Source organism: Athene noctua, chromosome 3 (genome assembly GCF_965140245.1).
Source record: "Athene noctua chromosome 3, bAthNoc1.hap1.1, whole genome shotgun sequence".
NCBI classification, from domain to species: Eukaryota; Metazoa; Chordata; class Aves; order Strigiformes; family Strigidae; genus Athene; species Athene noctua.
Window position 1 is genome coordinate 18888948 of NC_134039.1, and position 25515 is coordinate 18914462.

Consider the following 25515-nt stretch of genomic DNA (forward strand, 5'->3'; position numbering starts at 1 on the left):
GTATTTAAGATCATCAACATTTAATTAAATTTCTTTTCTGAAAATGTCTTACTTTGCTAAGCCTTCTTTCTCTCACTAATCCTTTTTTCTTGTTTTGTTCCCTTAAATCCCACATCATAATCCATCATTGCCTTGCAGTGTTTCAGCATGTTTCCTCTTTTTCCTCTCTGCCCTACACTCTTTATCCTTTCCTCTAGTTTGTGTTCTCGGTCTCCTCTCTGTTTTCTTTCTTCCTTAATACTGTAATATATAGAAATTGGGCAGTCTCAAAAATAATTTGTATCTTTGCATTGCAATGCTGTTAATCTTTTCCACCCTCAAAAGGAGCTTAAAAGTGCTAAGGAGCAACACAAAAGGTAGGAGCAAGATGTTCTGGTCTAGATGTTCATTTCTGAATCATCTTTTCAACTGAGTAAGGAAATTCACATGAGCATGCTGACCTTGGATCATGCTTGAGGTCTTCAGTTGTGTCACCCATTAACAAATAGGTGTGAATGTTTAAACTAGTCTTCTTAGTCTTTCATAGTTTCTTCTATGTCCCCAAATCCTATCTCAAATCTAGCCAAAGGTTCATTCTTCCTTCCTCTAGAACAGCTTCATCAACTTTAATCATCAGCAAGGATGGCATCCCCAAAGAACAGCAATGAAAAGTGACCCAGATGTTATAAATTTCTGTTTGGCATGGCTTGGAAAAGTGATGCCCACCAGCAAAAGTTCTGGGACTGTTTATATTCCAGCTCAATGATACAGCTTGATTTTGGATGGTTAACTCAAAACAGTAAGTTATGAAAAAAATCACATGTGTAGATGGTGTTTTCCATAAGCTCTCTCCAGTTTGCCAAATACTGTTGAAGATAACCAAAAACTAGAAACTAAAGAACCACTGTTCAAACTGGCCAATGTCCCATATGCCAAAGATGACACACTGGAGAGAAAATTAAGCACAAAACCAAACCAAACATGTACACTGGAATCAAAGAAACTCTGCACAAGCTGCCAACTCTACCATTGGAAATAAGGATGCAGGAAGTATGGACACAAAAGTAGTACTTCAGAGCCAGGAATTATGCTTGGAAAATGCACATGTTCTTACTTCCAGAAGCAAATAAAATTTGTAAGCAACTGACTGGTAAATGACCACTGTGAGATGATTTGATCTGGAGTCCTGCTGATTTTCCACATGAACTCTGAAGCTTGGAGGCTGTTTTTTACCTTATTGCTTATATTGCCTTTCGAGAAACAGAAACACTGTCATTCATCAAACAAGGAGACAATTAAGAACTGGCAAGTAGGATAAAATTGCTACACAAAAAAGACTTGGCTGTATCTTTTTAACCACATGACGTACAGTAATGGTCATCATATTTTGGTGAATTTTTCTGTCCCTCTGACCCCAGATGTTACAGGTACCCAGAATCCCACATGGATAAAGGACACCAGATAGGCAGGGCTGTAGTCACCTGATGCCTCACTGCAGGTCGGGACTCCCGGAGGGCTGCTAGCTGACATGCCCTTTGCTCAACAATCTCAGGCACTTGGTCATCAGAAAATAAACGAGGAGATTTCTGTGAGATGAGGAAGGAGGAAGTAAATAAATCAGAAAAAGCCCCAAAAGGAACAGACACCGAAATGCCAGACAATATGTATGAAATTCACATGCAGAACAGTAAGAGGAGCTCCCATGTGAATACTGTTTTTATTCCCATGTCTACTGTTTTAATGAAGTGCTAAGTTTTGACCCTTAAGGCCAGCCAGAAAAACAGTTGAATTAGTCCTTATTCACAACTCTCCCATCTAGGAGTGCTGCAGCCAAAACCAAACAAGCAAGTGGCCTCTTTCTCTGGCATTACCATCCAAAAAAAACTCCAAAACAAACAAACAAAAAAAAATCAAAAACAGGGATTTATCATGCACAGAGGAGCTTATTTGCCAACCTATTTCACCACAGTTCTCAATTCTAAAGGATTTCCTATACATATCTAAACCTGTACATACTTGTGTTTCTCAGATTTTGTGCACAGAAACACATGTTTTTAGGGTAACATACTTCAGTTCTCGTAAAGAATATGTAAGCTTCCTTAAAGATGCTGTTACTTATGGTGTACTTATCAAAGACATCGTTTAATGAGCCTGAATGGTTGAAGCAAAGCATAACAAAATCAAACTATAACAGAAGCTGCCAGTTTTACTTCTGCAACTTCACCGTCCTATGCTGTTACGTCAACGCACCCCAGGCACAGTATTTTACACCTCTGCTATTCCGGTTCTTCACATCAATCTCAAACTGTTGTGTGGTGCACTTCGTGACATGGAAAAAAGACCTGGCTTGTGGTCTGCTTGCAATTTGCAATATCACACTGCTTTCAGTAATTTGTCTGTAGGGTTCAAAAATAAATGAACCAGGAACTACAAACATGTAAATAAATAAACCTCAGGTTTGACCTGTCAGGAAAGCCAGGGTGCTGCTATGTATTGCTAACTATCCTCCAAAGCACCACCCAGTTTACAAGAAACACTTTTCCCATTCAGATGCATTAATAATACTCTTAACTTCTGGCTGCTTTTTGTTCCACCTACTCCTTCCTACTAGATCATTTTCACAAAAACTAGGGCCTATTATAAAGCTGTGGGCTTCTGTGTCACTGCAGACACATGCTTATTCATTTTCTACTGCCTGTCAGAAAACATTCGGCCCACAAGAGACTTCTGTCAGAACACATTCTGAAAGTTGAAACAGTTTTATAGTTGGCTACCACTTATGACTTAATTCATTCAAAGCCTTTTCTAGAATGTCAATTGATTTGTCAATATGAATTCAAATCAACCAATTCTTTTGAGTGCATATCTTTCTTTTCCTGTTCTTCTGTATAGTACGGAGCCATTCAGACAGATTGTTGAATATTTCCTTGTTAAGAAGGCTTCAAAGTCTCTATACTAAATAATGCCTCATCATTTTTCCTTTTACTTTAGCCTGTAGGAGGCAGGATGAAATGCCAGTTGTTTAACCATCCAGAAAGCAAGCAGTGAAAACAATGCAACCATGTTCACATGAATTAGCACAAAACATAACTCTTTTTGTTCTGCTACAGCCACAGCATACTTAAAGAGGTGTAAGAGAAAAAAACCTGCTAGATCTACAGCAAAATAAAAGCATATAGCAAACTATTGATGAAGGCTTGTTATGCATTAATGTGGATATCACACAGAAATAATCACTCCTTATTGACTCTTAGCAGTTCCAGCGTGTTAACAGCAGCATTAGGATGTGTGTTTCACTATCCAGTAAGTTTGCTCTCTGTATTGCACACATCCACCACAGCCTTGTGTCATCAGCATCCATGCCATTTGTTCATGCTCTTTACCCTTTCCTGTCTGGGACTCTGCTCCCCAGGACAGTCAGCACCAGGTTCCCTGTTTCTCTGCAGGCAACAAATTATGAGCTTAAAAATCACAGACCAGCTTCCTAGTCAAAACACACTTCATCTAATTTTTCTTACAATGCAGGCAGAAAAGAGGCCATAATGATAGCAGAACAGTTTATTAAGAATATTCTAAACCAGGAAATAATAACTTGGGTCCTGTAGGGACATTTTTTTAAAACTTATATATTCATGTTAGGCCAGTAAACTACGATACAGTACCAGAGTGTAATGAAATTAGTACGATAAAGATGGTAAGACACTCAGTGTAACTCATACTGTGATGTTAGATCAAAGGAAGGAAATGGAAAGTTTAAAAAAAGTGGCAGAATGAATGCATTAGAAGTGCAGAGGTACAGGTTTTAAAAGACATTAGTGTAACAAGGACACAGATCCATCTGACTTGCTATGAGGCCTGGGCCAAGACAATTTCAGGAAAAGAAATCATTCATAAGGAAAAAAGAGTGTCTCCAAAAGCAGACACCTCAACTGAGTCTAACCGATCAGTTCTGTAGCACAGGGGGTAAAAATTCCTCAGAGTTAGAAGGAGGAAGCTGGGGTTTTTTTAATTATTATTATTTCTTTAAGCAAGAAGACACGCAAAAAAAGTTTCCTACAGGACACAGCATAGAAAATGGTCAAAGTACACTTGGACCCAGGAGTAGTCGGCTCTCATGACTGAACTAGGCAACCAAAAAGACACAAGACAAACAAACACTTGGAGAAGCTAGGGAAAGAAAATATAGAGCTAAGGAGTCCTTAGTGACTGAAAGCCAATTTTCTCTATATAGAAAATTAATCCCACATCACAGATTAACAAGTAAAACTCAGTATTTCACTGTCTTAGTTTCTCTATCAGTAAGCTTGGGGGAAAACCTTTCTCCTCTCATAAAATCTGTCAAAATTTTCAGAGGATGTTTACAAGTGGAAGGCAGCTAGCTATCACAGCATCTGGTAATATTACATCAATTCAGTTTAAATGCAGGTTTTGCTAATGAAAAGGGCTTTCTGCACCCATTCTACCTAGATGTCCACTCCTGTATCCTTCTTTGCACCATATGCTATTCACAGCATGCCAGAAAACTAACCACTTCTTTTGTTAGGACAGTTTTAAATGAGATCAGTAAGCAGACCTGACCTATCTTGCAGATGCAGACGCCAAAGAGACAGCAGACAACATGTGCTCTGGAGGCTGACAATAATTAGACCAGATTAACGGTAACATGTAACTACACTCTGGGAAATCACCAGCAATAAGACAAGTCACACTTTACATCCAAGAATAAGTCTTGTCTACTCTGCTAATATGTAACATGCCTTTACAGAGTTTATAGGCATATAAGCGTTCAGCAAAGAAACATTTTCCACCTATGGGGAAATCTATTTGTACAATTCTCATTTAAATTTATGAGAGGTCTATGAAATTGCAGCTGCCTTTTTATCACCTTTGAGATAATTGATCAGTTTGGGATTGATCGGGGACAAGTGGAATTTATTACTTCAGTAGGAAAATGAAACAAAAATTTTAAAAGGATACAACTCAAAGACACACAATGACCATGTACAAAAAGACACAAATATTAAAGAATTTCCGGTAATATTTAACTAGAAGGACAACAAATACGTGCGCACAAACATCTGGATCCACATTTATACACTGTGTTCAGAACAGCTCTCACTGCTCCAAATTCAAACTCAGACAGACTGAACACAAACTCTTGCAGAAGAAAGGCCTGGGTGTGGGAAAAAAAGAAGGACCACAGTGGACATGTGCAGGCCACTCCAAAAAAGCACTTCATACAAGTAAGCCTGAAAGAGTTTCATGACTACAAGGGCAAATTTTTGGTCACACCTGTTTAGATGAAGAGTAGAGATGGAGAAAAGTTGCATTTCTTTTCCCTGTATTACTCCAAACATTTCACTTCTATTTTGCTTAACTCAAAACTGAGAAAGGCTACTGTAATTACATATTGCCCCACCATAAACTCTCAAAGTCTCCAGTGGATACTCTTCATGGTTCTGGTGAGCTAATGTTGACCTATGTTTCTAACCTAAGAGGTTTGAGAAGCCCTATAACCATCTGAAAAAAAAAAAATTGGAGATGCATTTGTAAATAGGATATCTGGTAACTGGTCTAATCACTTATACAAGCAGTATGAAGAGAGAGGGACAGAGCATGCAGAGGGAGTCACCTGCTGCCTGGGATACGGTGGAGAGGAAGATGGAGAAGAAGAGAGCATGATGATTTTTTTGGGGCAGGTCCGAGAACGTTCCTTATTCCTCAGCTTTTTTTAAAAACAGAAGAAGAAAAAGAAAATCGTAATAATGGTAGAAAAGAGATAACATTACAATTGGCTTTGGTGAGATAGGCCAGAACACTTGAACTAAGAGACTCTGATCTTAAGCTCACACTTCTCACAAATGACCTTAAGCCACAAATGGCTTTAAGCCACATTTTATCTGATGCTGAAAGACCTTAGTGTTTCACCCACAGACACACAACCACATGTCCATCTGACAGATACTTCCAGGGACAGCCAATGAACATGTACTTATACCTATCATCAATTCAACCAACAGTTTCTGACTCAAGGTCTTACAATCAGTGAAAGGTACAACTTGGAACTCTCCATAGCACAGTTGAACTGCTCTTTGCTTCACGAAAAGTTACTTATTGCTGTGCCTTGCAATTTTTAAAAATATCCATCCTGGTGATGTAATTACCCTTGCTTGCTGTTCATTAATAATGCAACTCAAGTCACAGTGTTCGTTCTCAGCTTTAGATCCCTCCTCTTTAACTTACAGATATTAAATCATCTCAGGCAAATTAAATTGTCCTACATTCTACTAGAACACAAATACAGCTGTTTTATAGCCAAAAGGTAGCCATATCTAATAGTCTGAATATTACACAATGTACATACATGTTCGCATTTTCATGTGCCAGAAAACATGCCTTTTTATTTGTGTACCTCCTTACTACATACAGTGTTTTCTTTAACACTTCTTGATTATTAATGTGTCTTCTGCCTGATTTTTGAGTTCTCACCAGACCATATATGGAAATTGTTGCACTGTGGAAAAAAAAATGCCGTGTATCCAAAGCCACTGTTAGATAGCCTTCAGAGAATGCTGTTTAAAGGTATTACACATGTTCATTACTGCTCTTACAGCTGAGCTGGCACTAACATCTGCTTGGGTATTCTCTTCCCTTTCAGGAAATTAAAAAAAAAAAAAAATCAACTCTTCTAATTCAAACAGATGCTACAAGCTTCTTAAACTAAAGCAGATGACTTTGTACTGAAGTGGATGAGGAACATTTATATACTATTTTAAAAGGCTCAGCTGTGAAGTCACAACTTCCAGCTGAAAGGGTGGTAACATTTTCAACCATTATAGCTGTTCATGGATTTTCATCTGATCATGGCCGAGTTTGCATTTCAAATCTCAAAATTTTCAAAAACTTGTGTATTTTTCCAGGCAGATCTCAGAATATAGAATTGTATAAATTTATGAAGTAAGCATTCAGTCCTCCAGTAGGATGCATTTCTGAGCAGGCACAAAGACGGCTATAGGAAAGAGGAAAGATATTATCAACAGATTTAAGTAAGAAATAAAGTAAGAAAAACAATATTTGCAGAGATCATTGGTGTTGTTAAGTTCTCTTCTGTGGAGATTTCAGCTCCTGCTGAGTGTGGTCATCTCAATCATTGCATAACTTCAAAAACCACAGTTCCAACAGAATTACTGAAAAGAATTTGTACTGCTGCACTTTTATCACACTTCAGGGAACCATCTCAAAAGAACAAGCATAAGATCTCCAGAGGCAGAAAAGATGTGCACCAAAAGACATGCAATCTCCATCTTACAAGAACCTTTGTACACATCAGTGATTTAAGCCTACATATTACACACATACATTGGGGCTGCTAGAAGACCTATGAACTATAGCAGAAAACTGCTGAAGACCATAAACGGAGAGTATGGGAAGCCAGGACAACATTCAGTTTAAAAGACTCATCTCCCATACCATACCCAAACAGTCAGAGGCTTTCCAATGGCTTCATGACCCCTCATGAGATGCTCTTTCCCACAATTAGCCAAAATGGCTTGGAAAGCAGAATACACCATGGAAGACGTTTTTAATACAAGTAGATGTTCTTTTGAGGAGATTAACCACCACACCATGGAACACAATCTAGCTTTTTTAGGAGATATCACCATCGCATAAAGAATTACACATTTCCACTGTGTACATACACTTAACAGTATCTTCATGCATTAATAGCTGCTGCTGAGGTGTCCGTAACAGCATGAACACCATTTTGACAACACAGATCAACATTCTCAAAATGTAGCTCAATAAAGCAAACATTGTAATCCAATTCATAAAATGCAGGCCACACAGAATGCTGTGAGCAGAAGATTAGTGAGGTTTTTAACATGCTTGATCTTTTGAAGGTTTTTCCGTTTCCAAGAGAGACAGCATTAAAGGTCTTGTGATGAAAGTAAAAACTACTTCAGAAGAGATTCTGCCAGGATTTCATTCTTCCTAAGAATTCTGCATTAGCAAGCCACCCCTACCCCACCTGTACAAGACACAGAGACATTCTGCCTTACAAGATCATTGAAACTGCTGGCCTCATAACTCTTAACTTCAGAGCAAAGTAAGATTCTACACTTAAACTGATAAGCAAGTACAGCTGAGGAAGTCCATCTGACAGACACTGGCAGGCAATAGCCCAAGGCAGATGTAAATCTTCCATCAAAACCGAGGGTCCAACCCAGACCACATCCTTTGCAACTGTGTGATTTCTCCCCTGCAATCACTCTTATGCTTTTGCAGTTGACTTTCCTCTCACATGCAGTTTCCAAGATGCAGGACTAAACGTATCAATCACAAGATACGAAACTGCCCTTCTCCCAAAGATCCTTGAGAATCTCAGCTTCATTCTGCTTACCGGCAAGAACATTAGGCAACCTGTGGTTTCCCTCAATAACATGTCACAACTTTGTCCCCTTAGGAACTGCTTTGCTCCTCTTGAAAGGAATCTCCAGTAGAAGGCATTCACTACATAATATATCTTACACACAGTCACTGACACCTGTCAGTGTCTTACTCACACTGACTGTAAGATGAACTGACACCTGTGCCAAACAAGAGAACCTTTTCCCATAGCTTCATGAACAGCTCTTTCTATTAAACATATACCCTCCTTAAAGAGCTTGTCAGGAGCAATAACTAATCCTATACAGCATCTCCAATAACATGTGCTGGTACCCAGCACCAACTCCACTGTTGGTAATCTGTGGCCCAGGAAATAGCTTTGTAGCTAGAGTGCCCAATGTCACTGTAGAAAGCCAATTCAGTACTCTAGAAAGGTGCAATCTCACAGCTATCAGATTCTGCGTGCCTCAGCAACCAGAACTAGGAATCTCAGCAGCCACCTGAAACACTGCTTCAGCACCAACTTTCTGCAGGATGGATTTCTGTAAAAGCTTGGCAAAGCTGACTGCTTGGCTCAGTGAATGGCTTCCTGCCTCAGCTGATCTCTGATCAGTTGAGAATAAGTGGTTCTATATACACCTATGGCTTTTGAATGAAGACAACTGATGTTCTTCATTTCCCCATGCACATAATAAGAAACCTTTAGAATAGGGACTGTATCAATTGTTTCTTTGATCCTACTGTATCCTGCAGATTTTGCATCCTTGACACCCAGTTTTACTCCATTTCCATTGCGAAGCACTGCAAACCCAGCATGAAACCTGGACCCAAGAGCCAATCATCTTCTGTTGATGCAGTAAAGCCTGTCAAGGAAAGATCACCTCCAGGTGTAATCTTGAGAAGGAAATCATCTACACAAGGCAATCAGTGTCAGTGTTAAATAAAACATTTTAAGTCCTCTGAAAGTACAATTGTTACAAAAAGATTTTTCAAAGATCTGTCCTACATCACTGCCTATATGGAGATGCTATCAACGTTGGGGGAGACCAGAAAGATTTTTTTCTCCCCCCTTTTTTTTAAAATCATGTAGTGCAGGTAAAAACAAGAACAAACACAAGAACAACAAACTGCTCCCTGGTGAGGCGAAAAGCCTCATCATAAAAGTAGGAACCAAAAGTTCGTCTTTTTTTTGATCAATTACAAAAGGATGACAATAAGAACTTCCATGTTTCACTGTAAAGCTTAATTATAAACCCTTCATAGAGGTTCAGTATCAGGTTCAAATAGAAATCTCAAGTTTACAGGGATGTGATCTTTTCCAAGTGGTAAAACACAAATCTTCATCCTTCTGAACTGAGAAAGACAACCAATGCAATCCAGTCTTCCTTTTTTCCTGGGGTAACATAAGCAGTGGTCATCAACTGACTTAATATTGTACAGCCATATTATGCTCTTCTGCAGGAGTTCTCTGGGTTCTCTCCCCTGGGAAGTGTTCTTAAAAAATGAAATTTGCCTTAATCATGGGTGATGTGTATCAATCTGAAAGTGCTCATTAGCCTATAAAGATTTTAATGAGACAGAAGGTAGAAGAAACAAACACTGTCAGGAAAACCAAACATAATTTTTAAGACTCTCTTAACAGTCCTACTGACCGCAGTTCCCCTGGCTCAGGTCTTCTTACCTGGAGAGGTATCTTCTAGATCAGTGGTTCTCAACCTGTGGTCCGCAGACCCTTGGGGGGACACGATGTCATCACAGGGGGACCACAAAGGCTTAAAGAAGGGGTGGGGAACATCCAGCCCGGAAACATCGGAAACATTCGGTCCGGCCAATGGCAAGCACTGCACCTCATTTTCCCACAGTCCTACCCACCCCCTTCAATGCTCCTCTCATACTCAGTAGTTGTATTTACGCAAACATACTATGTTCTCTTTTTCCCAACAGCTTGTGTTAAGTGAAGTACAACTTGTAAAATTATATTCATATCATTTTCTAGCTTTCATTTTCATGAGAATTTTGTATGCATATGTTGTATTAATGGTTCCATGTGGTTGTAGTTTTGGTGCTAGATGGCTGGTGAGACCCACTTTAACTAGGTGGTTTTTCTCTTAAAATCATTTTCTTAACCCGACAGCCCTCTTTAGGGCCACAACAGGTCTGAAGTCTGTTCCTCCAAGTGGTGGCCCTGGACCCATAAACAATATATGGTGACTGAACACAGACAAACAAGGGGAGAGGTGAGAAGAACTGTAAAAACTTTACATTAAAATTTTAATGTAAAAATTGGCATCAAATTTGGAATTATAACATTAAAATACCATAAAATGGCCCATTTGAGCAAGAAGAGTGTTGATGCTATTATATTAAATTCATATGGAATCACTGCAATAAAGATATTATAATAGCAGTGCGTGCATTAACAGATTAATTTCTTTCCCCTTCTCTCCAAATTTGAAGACTCTTCATGAGAAAATTGAAATAAATATTTGATGCAGTCTAGTGCTTTAAAGCTTGAATTAAGTCTTGGTAGTCTGTGGCCACAAAAGATATTTAAAGGGGGCCCATGGTGAAGGAAAGGTTGAGAACCCTGCTGTAGATCATGGCATCGGCCATGACACGCAGCATTAATTGTGCTGAATGTCTCAAACGTGAAGACCATGAGTCAATAAACATGCAGAACAATTAATTTCCAAACTAGTTACAACTTCTTCCACTTGACTTCAAACTGCAACCAGAAAGAAGCAGATGTTTCTCTAAATTATGGCTGCAAGAAAAATATCTCAGTGCTCTCAGAAACATGAGAAGGCCATCTGCACAAGGAAACAGTGAAAGCAGATGAAGCCAGTAACATAAGTATCCCCTACCTGCCTGAAAAGATTGTCTGTCACAAACCTTAGCTTTTGAAACTGCATGGCTGAAAGAAAAACACTGGCAATGACAATGGGCCAAAACACGAGAGAAAATAAAATTTAATACCTGCTGATTATTCTGTTGTTGAGTCCTAATGTGAACTACTTTGTGGCAGAAAAACTAAAATTTACTTAATTCACAGTAATACACGAAGTGGCAATGCAATGAATGTGAGAAATTGGCAAGGAAAGCTACATTCAACATAGAGAAAGGGAAACCATGGTAAAGTCTCCCATAACTGCAAAACACATAAGATTTCACATGTGAATAGCAAAACTGATTACTGATTTTACTATTTATACCAAGGAAGAGCTTTAATATCATGAATGGCATGACACTTTTTACCTCGTTGGTTGTGATAACTGCTTAAATATTTTCAATTTTTTACTAACAGAGAAATCCAGAAATTCTGTAGGCAAGGTTTCTGCTAAAACATCCAGTGAAACCCTGGGAAGTTGAAACTAGTATAAGAGGGCAGGGAAAGTTTGACTAAGACCTTTTGAAACATTAAACCATGCATCATTACCAAAGGTGTTGATTTTATTCATTGAAAGTTAAATTATTTAAAATAACAGACTCACACAAGGTGCTGGAAAAAGACTGCTTTAAAAACAGGACAGTGATAGCTAGTGTTGGGTGCAGGCAGTGCATTGTATTCATAATCAGTTTCTTTACCTGTTTCCACTGGGGTATGGGAGCAAGACGGCCCTGCTCTCGTCTGCTGGATGGTTGGTTGTGAACACGTTCTTGATAATGCAGGACAGGTTGCTGCATGCAGGTTGTAGGGAAAATGAGACCAAGGAGGAAAGATAAAATAGTAAGGCAACTCAAAGAAAGCCAAAGGAATGGAATATTGAATAAGACAGACAAACATTTAAGGGGAAAAAAAAATAGGGTAGCGGAGAATTAATTTAGCAAATAAAATATAAAAAGGAAAAAACATCCAAAAATGGGAAACTACACATATTTTTGGACCTTCCCTTTATCTTCATTGTTTCTTCAAATCAGCCTGGTTCTTTCAGCCAATATGTAGTGGCTGAGGAAACATTTGACTGATTAAGAGCAGCATAAACGTCACCATTCTAAGATTATGTTATACTACTGAAACTGATGTGCAATGTAGTATAGACATTCTTGACCTAGCTTTAAAGTAGCTACATCAGGACCCACTCACAATCTGGCATGGCAGCACAGAGCTTGGCACAAGTTATGAAGATAGACTCTGCAGTAGAGCAAGAACTCAGGCACTTAAATCATACTGAGCCTTATACTGCTGACACTGCACTGCTAGGGACTCAACCTATATTCAAAGACAACTACCCTGTAGTTGCAGTACGGATATCATCCTGAATAACCAGCAGTCATCAGGAAGCCTCACTTGGAATGACACAAACATCTTGATTGCAAAGAAACTCCCAGGCATTTATCTGCTGCACTTACGTACACATACAAAACTTAATCACAGTTCACAAGAAAAAATAGACGTAACCTGGCATGGAAAAGTTCAAATTAGAAACTGAAATTATCGTTCTTAAACGTTAGAAGCGGAATGTTCCTGGAAAGCTTTTCATATTATGCAGCATGATATGGGCAATAACAGAAAAATAGACTTTTATTAGGAAGTTCTTCTCCAACCCATATTCCTAAACTCTAATTTTTTCTCTTTTGAATAAGCTTCCCTCTCCCCTAGGAGAGCCTCTGAAGTAGAAAAGCACCACTAGCATCCAGTCCTGAGGAATGCATGTTATTATTCATTCTTTTTCTCCACAATTCCAAAATAAAGGGGTTTATTATCCATCTCCTACCTGTCTACGTAAGCTTGAGGACTGCACTGGTGCATTCTCTTCAAACTTGGCTAGTAGCTGGGTTGCCATAGACTTGACTTTGTTCTGATTCCCAATGGCAGCATCAATTCTCCGCTCTGTCAGGGCGCTCACCAGTGTGGGCCTTTCTTCTCTGTAGCTTCGTGGGATGTCCTCCTAACAACCAGAGATATCAAAACTTAACAAGACACAACCGGATACCATATCCTCTCTACCCCTGTGCTGTGACAGATTTCTAACACTGTAGAAAATAAATCTATTATTCTGCACTTGAAAGCTCATATTTTAATTTCCTTTGGCATGCCATCAAAAGATCTGTGAAACTTTACTTATCTTTTCAACCTTATTTGATACTTACCTATCAGAGACCACAGTTGAAACACTCCTATAAACCTCCTGACATAAACCAAAGACCTATCTTCAAACCTTTGCTGACAACACAAAGCACTAAATTTTAACTCACTTGTACCTATTTGTCTATAAACATTTCAACTGAAGGACTACCTTATGGGGCATACTAGAAATGTATGTTTTTTGCACTAACCAAAGCTAAAGTTTAAATATGAATTAAACTTCTGACTATAAAGCATGACTTCACAAAATGAAAGTTTTATTCTTGGTCTCCTCATCAAAGTAAATTGTAATAAAAATAGAACAGGAGGGAACCGCAACATTTAATTTTTTGTGTACTATTCTTTCATAAGCATCAGTAACATATTTGCACTATAGATACAACAAAGTGTAACCTCTGAAAAAGAATTCATTTTCATCTAAAAAAACCTGTCTGGATATAAAAAATGAAAGGACTGAAGTGGGAAGTGGGAACCTCCCATGTGTTTTCCTCCCTGACACCTTCCTCACTGTAATACTTACATCCTCAGATTGGCTGGTTTTTCTCCTCTTTCCTGCACCGTCAAGTTCCTTTTCTTTTTTGTCCTGAAAACGGAAGGAGGAGAGGAAAAAAACAACAAAGATAAGTATTCTCATACCCTTCTGGCCTGAGATTAATGTCATCAGTGCACTTAAATAAGCTTTGCAACACAACTGATTAATTCTCTGGTCTCTTTCTCCATTTGTTTAAAGAAAAGGTTTTTGTCCTGATCCTCCTTATGGGATTCTTATGTTCAAATTGGACATTCTTCAACACTCTCAACTGAGAACTGAGGAACCAGTTATGTTCGAATACAAAATATATACCCAAATACCACCACGAGGCTAGTATTTTAAGACTGAAATATACCACTAACTGAGAGTACCTATTATGGGCATAGTTCTGCAGTTATAAATGTCATGTATTGTCCCATGCCAAGAGCTGATGAACACATGGTCTCTTGTAAGAAACAGCAGATACACACTTACATACATATTTTTAGTACCACTTACTTGGACAGCAGCCTAACAGATACAAGTGTTACCAATACCATGGTACAGTTACCTTTGGAGTGCGTTTCCGAGAGATGCTTTGTCCCAGTTTACTGAGAAAAGAGATAGGCGATTTGGTACTGGCAATTAGGGCAGCTTTTTCTTCTGCATTCAGGTCCAGGCTATCTGTTAGCAAAAACAGGTAGGACAAGGGAATGCCAAGAAATTTTTTCTGTGGTACTGTTATTAAATACACAACTGATTTTTTTAACGTGACACACTTTTCCTTAAATTCTCTGTACAAAGCGATTGTTATGTCCAGAAATAATACCTAAGCTACTCTGCTTTTTCATTTTACAAAAACCAATTCTCCTTTCAGACATTATAAACATCCAGAATACATACTCTGTTTACTCTATTTACTTTCATATTTAAAGAGCATCATGATCATCAGTATTGTTAAGAAGAGTTCAGAGTTTTGAGATTAATACCTGATACACAGTATACTTTTAAAAGGCTATTAAACACACTTGGTTTTTTCCCCACCAGAATGATAGACTTAAGATCATCAGTATAAAAGAAAAAACTGTAACAACATTATTAATACTTAAAGGCCATTATTGATTTGTGTTAGGCAATTACATCTTTCAGTTCTAATCAAAGATCTCTCATTCCTCATTGGTCTGAAGTTAGTCTCATCATTCATGGATAGTAAACAGATATAAAACTTGGCCAATGCTTTGAAATTGCCAATTAAACAACTACTAGCAAAGCATCTCACATTAGCTGAGACAGATGAACCCCTAACAGCAAGTGAGTTCAGAACTTTTAAGGACATGATTGAGGGCATTATTTTAACTCCTTTTTTTTTGTTCCTAATGTTGCTAACATGGTTTTTACCAGCACCAATAAGAAGCCAACTTTTTGTGATGTAAAGTTAGTGACCAGTATGAGCTCATGCAGAAGACTGAAGATAACTGGAAGCACACACTTTCACCTTGAAGCTGTCTTTAAATCTCACAGACCTGCCCCAAACTCCTTACCACTAGAGGGGATGGTGTCTTTGAACATCTCATAGAACTGTGTGAGGTACATCACCATCGACAGTTTATCTGGCTCTCCAACAGATGCCATTTCCTTTCCAGTCATAATGGGAGATATTCCAAACTCTTTTTCAGCAATGTCAAAGGCCAGTTGGTTATTCTTCTCCACATTGTGCTCATCCAAAGAATCAAAGTCTCTGCAAAGGGCAGAAAGAGGACATGCACTGAATCAAGTAGAAACCAGCCTTCTGAAAGAACTCAGGGATCCATCTCTTTTTTTCTTTTCTCCAAAATATCTCAAATTTATTTGCCAGCAACTTTTTGTATCAAAAAGTTGATACTCCTTAATTACAGTGAACTTTGGCTCAAACATTTTTTCTTTTTTTTGTTCCTCCTGCAAACCCAGATTTTTTCTCTTAAAAACTTAATTATCCTCTGAAATACATCTTAACTTCTTCCTTTGCTGGAAGAACATACTGTTTTCCCACTACATAAAATCTTTTGTTATGCTTTGAACTAATTAAGTCTTCACTTCTGTTCCCTTTTTTCTTGACTGACCCATATTTTAGTTCTGCTGGCTTTTTCCAAAACTTGTAGAAACACATACAATCTATAGCTTGTAGAGAGTTAAATAAACAATTTTAAAAGCTACTTGAACTCTCTACAAGCTATATAGCTATTAAACAGAGTAGCTCAGGTTAACTTGAGTACACCAGTAGAGAAGTAATTTAGTGAACATGGAAAGGAATAACCACATAATTTCCCAGCATGATTTACATTGGATTATGTCTTTAAATATAGCTCTAGAATTTCCTTTGGGAAGCTGAAGCCATTTCAGCTTTCTATTAAAGTACTGGAGTCTTTGCTACTGTTACTTCTTCCAGTCAGTGTTTTCCCAATTCTAGAATCTGGGTGCTGGTTTACCCAATATATCATGTAATAGGATGCCTCTCATTCATCCGATCAGCATGTTAATGTACAAACAATAGCAACATCTCTGTTTAGACTGTGGGTCACTACTTCTGAGAAGAACAGCCTAAAAAGTCTTTAAGAAGAGTTACTGTTAAACAGGAGATTTAGAAAGGGCTGTGTAGAGACCTGTTCATGAGAAATTTAACTGAGGCACTGAAGTATTCCTGACTAACTTCACAGAGAAAAGATCTGTCAGCCAATAACGCTTTCCAGTCAGTACCGACTGGAAGCTTAATTCTGTCAAATCATCCAGAAGGGAAAATGACAACACATTTATCTTCATATTCATCAAGATATTATGACCTTCCACTCTGCTGGTGAATCACTGTACATTTGCATCTATCAAGTTTAACTGAATTAATTTAAATAAATTTCTCCATAAATCACAATTGCATTGCCTCAGTCTCCATACCATTAGTTCCAGTATCACTAACGTTCTGCCGTTTCCAGTTATTCAGAACAGCCAGTTACTCACATTAAGTCTGGACGGTATCTGTGGATAATGGCACACAGAGCTAGGCCACTTTTCCATGACATTGTGAGATCTGTCACATTAACACCCGCATATCCATCGGTCTGCCTCTGGCACCAACTGAGCAATTTACTAGAGCGAGCTACAGACTCTGTAAAAAATCGTATTTTTAAGCAGAAATACACAACATCTCTTTCACAAGTTCTAAATACAATGTAAAAACCATGAATCAACAATTACAACTTTCATGTAAACAACAAGCTCCTTCTACAATGGGCAATACAGGACAGAATTCTTATTTTTTTAAAAAAAGACTATCACATCTATTTTAGATCCAAGAAAGGATTTTTTATTTGCTGAAAAGTAATAATCTAAGCTATAACTTGCCAGGCTTTTCACCCTAGCCCTTGTAAAAGAGTCCCAGGAATTTTAAAACAGTTGCAAAGACTTGTTAAATATGATCAAAAGGATCAGTAGCACAGCGCTCTCTAAAGTCCAGATATACTTTTTCTAATGGAAGAACTACAAGTGTACTTCTGCAACAACTTCTTTTCTCTTGAAAGCTTTCCTTGAAAAGCACTGACCTGTTTTGACCTTGCCTTACTGCAAGATCTGATGAGATTACAGCCTAAAGGGACATGGTTACAGGGCAAAGAACAAATCAAAAGACTAGGTAGCTAATTCAGCAGTGAAAGGGAGGCTTAGCTGCAAAGTGCCATTCTGAGAGTCCCCAGACACTATCTGGGCATCCAAAAGCAAAGTGTGCAAAAGGAAAAGTTCAACATACCCCTCAGGGTACTGGACAAGTAGACAGATATTGAAATGTTTATCACAAGGCATCTAACTTTCAGAATAATGCAAGCAAAGTGAGGTTTCATTTGGTTAAGATAAGATGAGATTAAGTAAAGGAAAGCATGAATATGAAAGACTGCACAAAAAATACCTTCTGTTACATTTGTAAGAATTCTGAGTTTACTCATAGAATGAATTCAGGCTAGGCTTCTGCATTCTAAGTAAGGAAATTTTTATAGGATAAAGAAAATGAAAATAAATGCTTATATAAGTAAATATGCTTAGAAATTTAACAGCATTATCAAGAAAGGGAAATTAGGCAAACAAAAAATATATTTATGTATTAATTGAAACTTCAAAAATTGGAAAATCAAACTGTTGATGAAACAATTGATGGAGACATTTTCTAAACCAAAAGAAACTGGTTAAATAACACTCTACAGCCCTGCTGCTCTATGGTTCCTGCACTGATCCAGCTCCAGAATACCAAAAGGAACAGAACTATAGCCAGGCGTACCATTCCGAGTCAGCTTTGGTGTCCTAGAGTTCACAAAGTTCTCTATTTCCAGGTGAATGTCTTTCAAGTCTCCTGTATTATACAAGTGGCGTACCTAAAATGACACAAAAAAAATTTAAAAATTACCAACATGTCATACATTTAAGATCCATACAGAAAGAGCCAGCAAACAAGGAGCTATCTTCCCAAGGTGCAAAAAGGAAGACAAGTACACTTACGTAGCAGAAAGCTCTAGCCCAACAACCCCATAGCAACAAGGATCAGCTCATCAGTGCTGAGCAGTCTAGCTGACTGCTGCTGCTCAGTGGATACCAAATTGCAATGACAGACTGCTATACCAGATTATTACAAGAAAATGTGCATGCACATATGTGCACACACATGAATGCATAGATTTCATGTATCATTACAAAATGGTTAAAACTATCAAAATCAAAAATTCCTAAAAAGGAATTTCTTAAAGTACAGAGGTCTACTCTTGACTGATGTATCTGCTTTTCACTGCTTCCATGTTATACTGCCACATCAGGTCACTATTGCTCCCAAAACATTAGTTCAGCTTCGCCTAAGAAAAGACAATGCAGATTACAAGGATTAAGAAGCACCATTTGTCCAGTTACCTGCTGTGGCCGCAAGAAGTTGACGTTGATATTAGGATACCGGGTGGCAGGATCAATGCTGTAATGGCTGAAGTTTTTACTCACATTCTCAGGGGTGGTCTGAGGCAGTAGCCTATAAATGCTTTCCCTTGGAAAAATAGAATTTAAAATTAAAAAAAAAAAAAGTTTGGGTTTTGTTTTGTTTTGTTTGTTTCTTTTAGGTTTTGTGGGTTTGCGTTTGGGTTTGGTTTGGGGTTTTTTATGGGTTGTTTTTTGGGGGGGGGTTGTTTGGGTGTTTTGGTTTTGTTTTTTAAGAGATACATCACTACCAATACTGCTAAGTAAACCCTCAGGAGATAAACATTCAGATCAGGAAGCCAACCACTTCAGACACTGAATAGCTAAGGTTCAGTGTAAGTATATTAAAATCTGCAATTTAATACAACTCCAGAAACCAAAAGGAGGGAAGAAAACTATACATTAAACACAAATTACAGTGTTCCCCAGTACAATAAAGACATTGAGACACTGGAGTGACTCAGGAGGGTGGCCAACAAGGGGTCTGGAGCACTTGCCCTGTGAGGAGAGGCCAAAGGGAACTGAGTTTGTTCAGCATTCAGAAGAGAAGGCTCAAGGAGGATCTTACAGCTGTCTGCAAATGTCTAATGGAAAGGTGATGGAAGTCTGGCTCCAACTGCAACATCATTATTCTCACCATTTTTTAAAATTCCAATAAAAGGAATTTAAAATATTCATTCTGCCATTTAGACAATCTTTAAAATTATACTATGGTTCCTGATGGTCAGAAGCTGCAGTTACTTAAGTTTAAAATAGATTCTACTAGCTGTTGCTTTTACTTACTTCATTTTATTAATTACTTGAGCTCTGATCTCTAAGAGATCACCTTGAGTCAGAAAAATAACACTCAATCAAAGATGATAAAAACATAAAGAACGTGATACTCCAAAGAAACACAAGATGCTGTTAGGCTTATATGAAACAAAGTGACCAATTTAGGAGAACATGAAATAAAAGCAGTTCACAGCTTCCATAAAAGGAAATCATTAAAGATATTTACAAGATAATAGGGGATGGCAAGAATTTTTGTCTCTGGCACTTTAAAGGCACCTACATCTTCATCTGGTTTGCTATTGCAAGGCTGATGACAGTAAGTCACTCTCTCCATGTAATGCCAATAAGGACCCAAAAAAAGATTCTTCGTCTAATCTTAACAGCTGTGACATTTTATTCCTCTATAAATACACTTTTTCTCTTTATCAGCTCTTTAAGAATTTTTTCTTCAGTTGAATTATACCCACAAACATCCGCTAAAAAGAGTGAGAATCTGTATCTCCCACTCTATCTATGTATTTGTACTAGAAGAAACTGGAATGAATGATGAGACATTGGAGGATTGCATTAGAACTGAAAGTGTATTCATTTTCTCTATTACCTCTCTGCAAGAACTTCCAAAGGACTAGCTCCAAGCGACCAACTTCGTACCATCCAAGCAGAGTCCATTGCAGCCAAAAATCCCCTGGCTATTCCAGTTCCCATTGGCCAAAATGGCTAATATTATAGTTTAAAAATAAAAAAAGCAGAGAAAGGAAAAGCACCAGTTAGGAAAAAATCTAAACAGATATCAAGAACACATTCAGAGGCTAATTTGCTGGGAAATTATAGCTCAGTAATTAGCTTAAAGCTCTACTCCCGCTGGGCTAGAGGAAGCCAGATGTATGGTGAAAATCCCATAAGCTCCTCCAAAGCCGATGTTCCTCTATATGCAACAATAACTCATAGCCTGGAGTGCCTTAACAGTTTCTCTTCAAGACTGTACTTTTTAACCAACTACAAAATGCTCATTATTAACAGGCCTACAAGTAGGTTCCGTAAAGGGTCTAAATGTCCCAATAAGAAGCAGACAGAAGAGACACAACTTCAGAAAAATCTCTGCACACATTTTCTTGAGCAAGATCTTTACCATCCTAAATACTGTGTTTCCCCCACCTTTCCTTCAAACCTCCCACTTTATAAACAGTAGCTTTCCTTACAGTAACTCCCTTATAGGCAGCGCATATTTCTGTGATGGGTGCAACGGCTTGTGTTTATGCTCAATTCACTGTTTATACAATCAGCTTAAAACACAAACCTCTAAGAGACTGTCCCCCACCAGTGCCACAAGTAACTGGTGGCCATTCTGTTCTCGAACCAGAGCTGCATTCTCCGACGCATACATGCACGTAAAGTCAAACATGGCCACATCTGGCTGACCATAGTGATTGATGGCAAAGTCCAGTGATGGCAGCTGCTGATTAGTGGAGAAGTCAGCCGCTTCTCTGGCATAGTTTAGCAGAGCCTCCTGGTCCACATTCTCCCGTGAGAGTAACAACTCTGTGTCTGCATAATCCTGACAAAAACACAAAGTGAAACAGCCAAATCTGCAAGTTTATTTTAAGACTGGTATATATAATAGATGGCATTAAGATTCTGACATACAGATACAGGTTTGTCCTCTTATTTCTTTCATTCCTATCTGTGCTTATGCTTCAGAGAAAATTTGTAAATCTTTTATTGCCAACACTAATCAGTCCTGCTAGCGTTTCTGAGTGTGAAAGGGCTAAGAAACTTCTGAGCATATCTCTTCACACACTTCAGACAAAAGGTACAAGGCCTCAATCCTTATTTGTTCATTTGTGGCCAAGCTACTTTCAAATCAGCTTCTGTCAGAATAAAATATAGGTGAATTTCCAATACTTTCTTCACTCCCTGCTTTTTCATTCCCATAAAATAAGAGAAGCTTAACTAAGCTATCAAATGGTTTTTTAAGCATACTTTATCTTAACATGAACAAAATTGCCAAATCTACAAAGGGATACAAATTTGGAGAAGATAGGTCTTATAGCACTCTTCTGATAGCTCAAAATACTTCAGAAGGGTGTTAACCGCATATATTTCTGCTCTAAAATACACTTGTATAAAAACTTTACAAGGTGAAAAAAAAAGCATGCTTCCCTTAACATCTGAAAAGCAAATTGCCCCAAAAATCTTAGTTTATATAGAATATAGGAAAAGTTAATACCCACATGCCGTATCACTCCTTTTTCCAGCAAGCTCTGTTTTTTGGCAGTCATGACAAAGTAGTGTGTATCATCTTTGTAGTAGACAATGTTCTCCAAGTCAATACCTTATGACAGAACAAAAGTCATGGTGGTGAAGGAACAAGTTACATGCAACGAGCTCAGAAGAAAGTAAATTGTATGTTACATGCAACAGAAGAAAGTAAATTGAGTAAGTAACTACATGGTTAGAAAGCCTTAGAGAGAATGCCAAGCAGCTTTCTCCCATGCTTCTGATGCCATTAAAATCTGAATCTTCAACAAAATCACAAACAGCACATTTCATCAGCATATAGCTACCTCTTTTAAAATACATATTTACCATCAGTCTAAGGTTTGCATTCACATGTGGTGTGCAAAAAGCTGAACTCAGGATTCAGACTTTTCCTATTTAGGGTTCAGATTTACTGAAAACTGTCAGGGAAATAAGTTCTCCACTTTTCAACAAAAATGACACCCATCTGAATGATACACATCTGCTTTGTACAACTGTATAGAAGAGCTGTAAAAATAGGGAAGTCAGATTTCAGAGACAGCAATGACTGACTTCCTTGCACAAGATGTTCATTTATTGATTAAACATGATACCCAAGTTACAAAGTTGTAATAATAAAGACTATTATAACACTCTTCTGATGGCTCAAAATACTTCAGAAGGGTGTTAACTGCATATATTTCTGCTCTAAATAATAAAAATATTAATAATAGTTTTCACTGGATATCTAGTAATGCTGGCAAACCTGTGGCTTCTCGTAGGTCCTGGAAGAACTTCTGGTTGAATATGAAGGCCACACCACTGATCTCTTCTACTTTGGCTTCAGCTGTGGTGTTGCGATTGATGAAGTTTGCTGTGATAGCAATTGCTAGTTTACCACGGAACTCTTTTCGGCGAAACCCTACAGGAAGGGTAAAGTAGTAACAATGAAAAATACCGCACACCTTCAGAGAAGGCTCAGCATGGCATAGACAGGTGCCCTCACAAAATAAAAAGACAGAATGAATCTGATGAATTACAAACTCCTCCATGGAAAAAGCAACAATTGTTTCATGAGAAAAATAAAAGCTCTTGTTTAGGGAAGAAGGTCTTCTGTCTTTCTTATCCCTTTTCCAAAAATTGCAATTTGCATCAAAAATATTAAGATAAAATTCTCTACTACAGAGAATAATATTCAACACTAATTCCTACTCCCAAAAGTAAGAGCTACAACACTACTCAACTAAATAAAATATGTAGGAATAATTATCCAGGTTAAAACACCTAACTCCTTTGCTAGTGGATAGGAAAAGGAAAAAAATAACCCAAGTGTCTTCGATACAAATGGATTTTCACATGGATGTTTAATCTCCCTTTCACTAGTCAAATGTCTTTCCAAATTTTGATCGGGAAGTTAAAAGTCATTTTTGTTCTAACTAATTTAAAATAAGTTCTATGTGAAAGTGAATTATGGACACACCATTACCTTCTAAGGTATTCCTCCTGCCATCCCCTCCAATGATTACTTCAAACTCATATTCAGATACTGGATGGGTTTTTGGGTGGACCAGTGCACGCCAACCTATCCCTGTTGATGAACTTCAAGTTAATGACAATATAAACAGTGCTCATGATAGAATAAACACAAAACCTCTTCTTACTATCCATAATCCCTTCCTCACATGGTCAGTAAAGATACACTGCAGGACAGCTATATTGCTGGCCAGGTTACTGCTGACTTGCATCAGCCAAGTGTGAGAATCAGAGGCAGAGACAGCTCTGGTAAATCCCTCTTGATACTACCTTTAAGGATCACTACAGCCTTTATAGCTTCTCTACTATCTATTCAATTAATAGGATGCCAAAAAACAAGTAAGCCACCATCTCCCATGGCAATCAGAAAATGGGTTTCACAAAGATACAAAAAGCGTACCAAGGATCATTCACTGACATAAATATCTTCAGTGAATGCAAAGAAAGGAGTTGTTTTACAAAGGTATCTTCTAAGTGTAATGGGCTTAAATATTTTAGGATCAATTACAATCTATTGCATCTTGGTCTACTTCTGTGTAGTACTTCGGGCAATTGTTTCATACAGTAACTAATTTGGATTTGTCACTAGAAAAACTAAATCCTACTAAAAATTCAAGCAAAAGTGTATTAATAATTACTCTTTATTAACGGAGCATGAGGAAAGGACGTAGAGTCATAAGCAGGGTTAAGGAGTAGGTGTCTGTGTATCCTACCATAACTTCCCCTTTCTCTACTACCCGTTTCAATGTTACTTGCTTTCATTCTCCTGATCCTCTGGAGGGTAAACAAGCCCCTGAAATTCCACATTGACATGGATCTCTATTCCCAAGATCAAGGCAACCTTCAAAAGGATAAGCTGGAGCTGACGGATACCTGCAAAAAAGCAGATTATAAAGAAATAAAATTTTTTAAATGGAGCACAAGTGCCCACATGTCTCTGTTTGACATTACTGATTAATGTAAAGGACAGGTGGTACTTTCTTTTATCCATTGTGTTGCCAGCACTTCATCCAGGCAGCACTGGTGTGTAATACCATGGTGTGCCAAGAAACTTCTACATAGCTGAAAACCCAGTCCTTTTCAAAGAATAAAAATTAAATAATTTCTTAATGTTTCAGTTCCCCACATCAACAACAAGGGAAAGACCCAGAACATGCACTACAGGAGAGGGAAGAAAGAGAGCACAAGCAGGACTGCACTTCTGTCACAGATGGCAACTAGCTATTTGATCAGCCTATCTGTAATACTGAACTGCACCTTCATCTTAACACCCTTGGGTTAATGAGGGCATAGTAAGTTCCTCACCACCTCTTTGCTCTTCCATTCACATAGGTAGTGGGTATGAAAACGATAGTGTGCAAAGTCTATTAATTTGAAGGAAGACACCTTACTGTCGTATTTCAGATGCTGAAATGAAAAAATGTTCCTCCTGAACACTAAATTTCAGCTGTGCTGAGATGTGAAAGACAACATGCATAAAGTACTGTAAGAATAAAAATGACACAAAATTGGAATGAAAAAAGCAATCTACAAGACTGAAGTTCCAAAGATCTTCCAATTTTACCATTCATTGCCAAAAAAAAAAAAAAAAAAAAAAAAAAAAATCAACATTTTTGCTTTGGACAAGAAGCCAAATCTTACCTACTGTGTTTGTGCCAGTTTATAGTTTTCACAGACTGGTAGGCAAAACATGGTTGTGCCACATCCAGTAAATTTTTGGAAAAAAATAAAAAAAAAAAACAAAACTGAAAAATAGTAACTCCTGCTCCACCAAAGCATTCAGCTTTCAAAGGAGACTGATTTCTCAGAATTTGAGATTCATCAAAACTATTTTCAATTTAAATATGTAAACCTCTATTTAAACAAAACTTATTCATAGGCTGACAGTGTTCTTGAAAACATTGCTCTTCCAAAAATTAACAAAGCCAAAATTCTTCCTCCTTTTTCCAGATCAACACTCATGAGAATGATCAAAAGCATTCAGTAATTTTTATTTTTTACAATTCACTTACGATGCTCAAGAGAAACAGAATAA

The 25515-nt window shown here is 37.9% G+C and overlaps 1 protein-coding gene across 14 annotated transcripts in view; it reads right to left on the minus strand.

Moving 5' to 3' along the window:
* Positions 1-25515, minus strand: part of MICAL3 (microtubule associated monooxygenase, calponin and LIM domain containing 3) — a 172982-nt gene that overhangs the window by 85490 nt on the left and 61977 nt on the right. For 11 of the 14 annotated variants that reach the window (XR_012633383.1, XR_012633384.1, XM_074902173.1 and 8 more), the window contains exons 4-17: positions 24237-24353; positions 23434-23535; positions 22714-22869; positions 21941-22041; positions 21007-21264; positions 20311-20426; positions 18879-19005; positions 18259-18352; positions 16953-17100; positions 15506-15702; positions 14536-14648; positions 13974-14036; positions 13083-13256; positions 11953-12045 (exon numbers count right to left, since the gene is read on the minus strand). Coding sequence is in view for 12 of the 14 variants with exons in the window: in XM_074902173.1 (XP_074758274.1) it covers positions 11953-12045; positions 13083-13256; positions 13974-14036; positions 14536-14648; positions 15506-15702; positions 16953-17100; positions 18259-18352; positions 18879-19005; positions 20311-20426; positions 21007-21264; positions 21941-22041; positions 22714-22869; positions 23434-23535; positions 24237-24353 (1859 nt within the window). In the remaining 2 variants the exon portion in view is untranslated. Of the gene's footprint in view, positions 1-1460; positions 1566-3362; positions 3420-5611; positions 5705-11952; positions 12046-13082; positions 13257-13973; positions 14037-14535; positions 14649-15505; positions 15703-16952; positions 17101-18258; positions 18353-18878; positions 19006-20310; positions 20427-21006; positions 21265-21940; positions 22042-22713; positions 22870-23433; positions 23536-24236; positions 24354-25515 lie in introns of all 14 variants that reach the window. The other 3 variants (XM_074902179.1, XM_074902176.1, XM_074902168.1) reach the window with 2 other exon arrangements.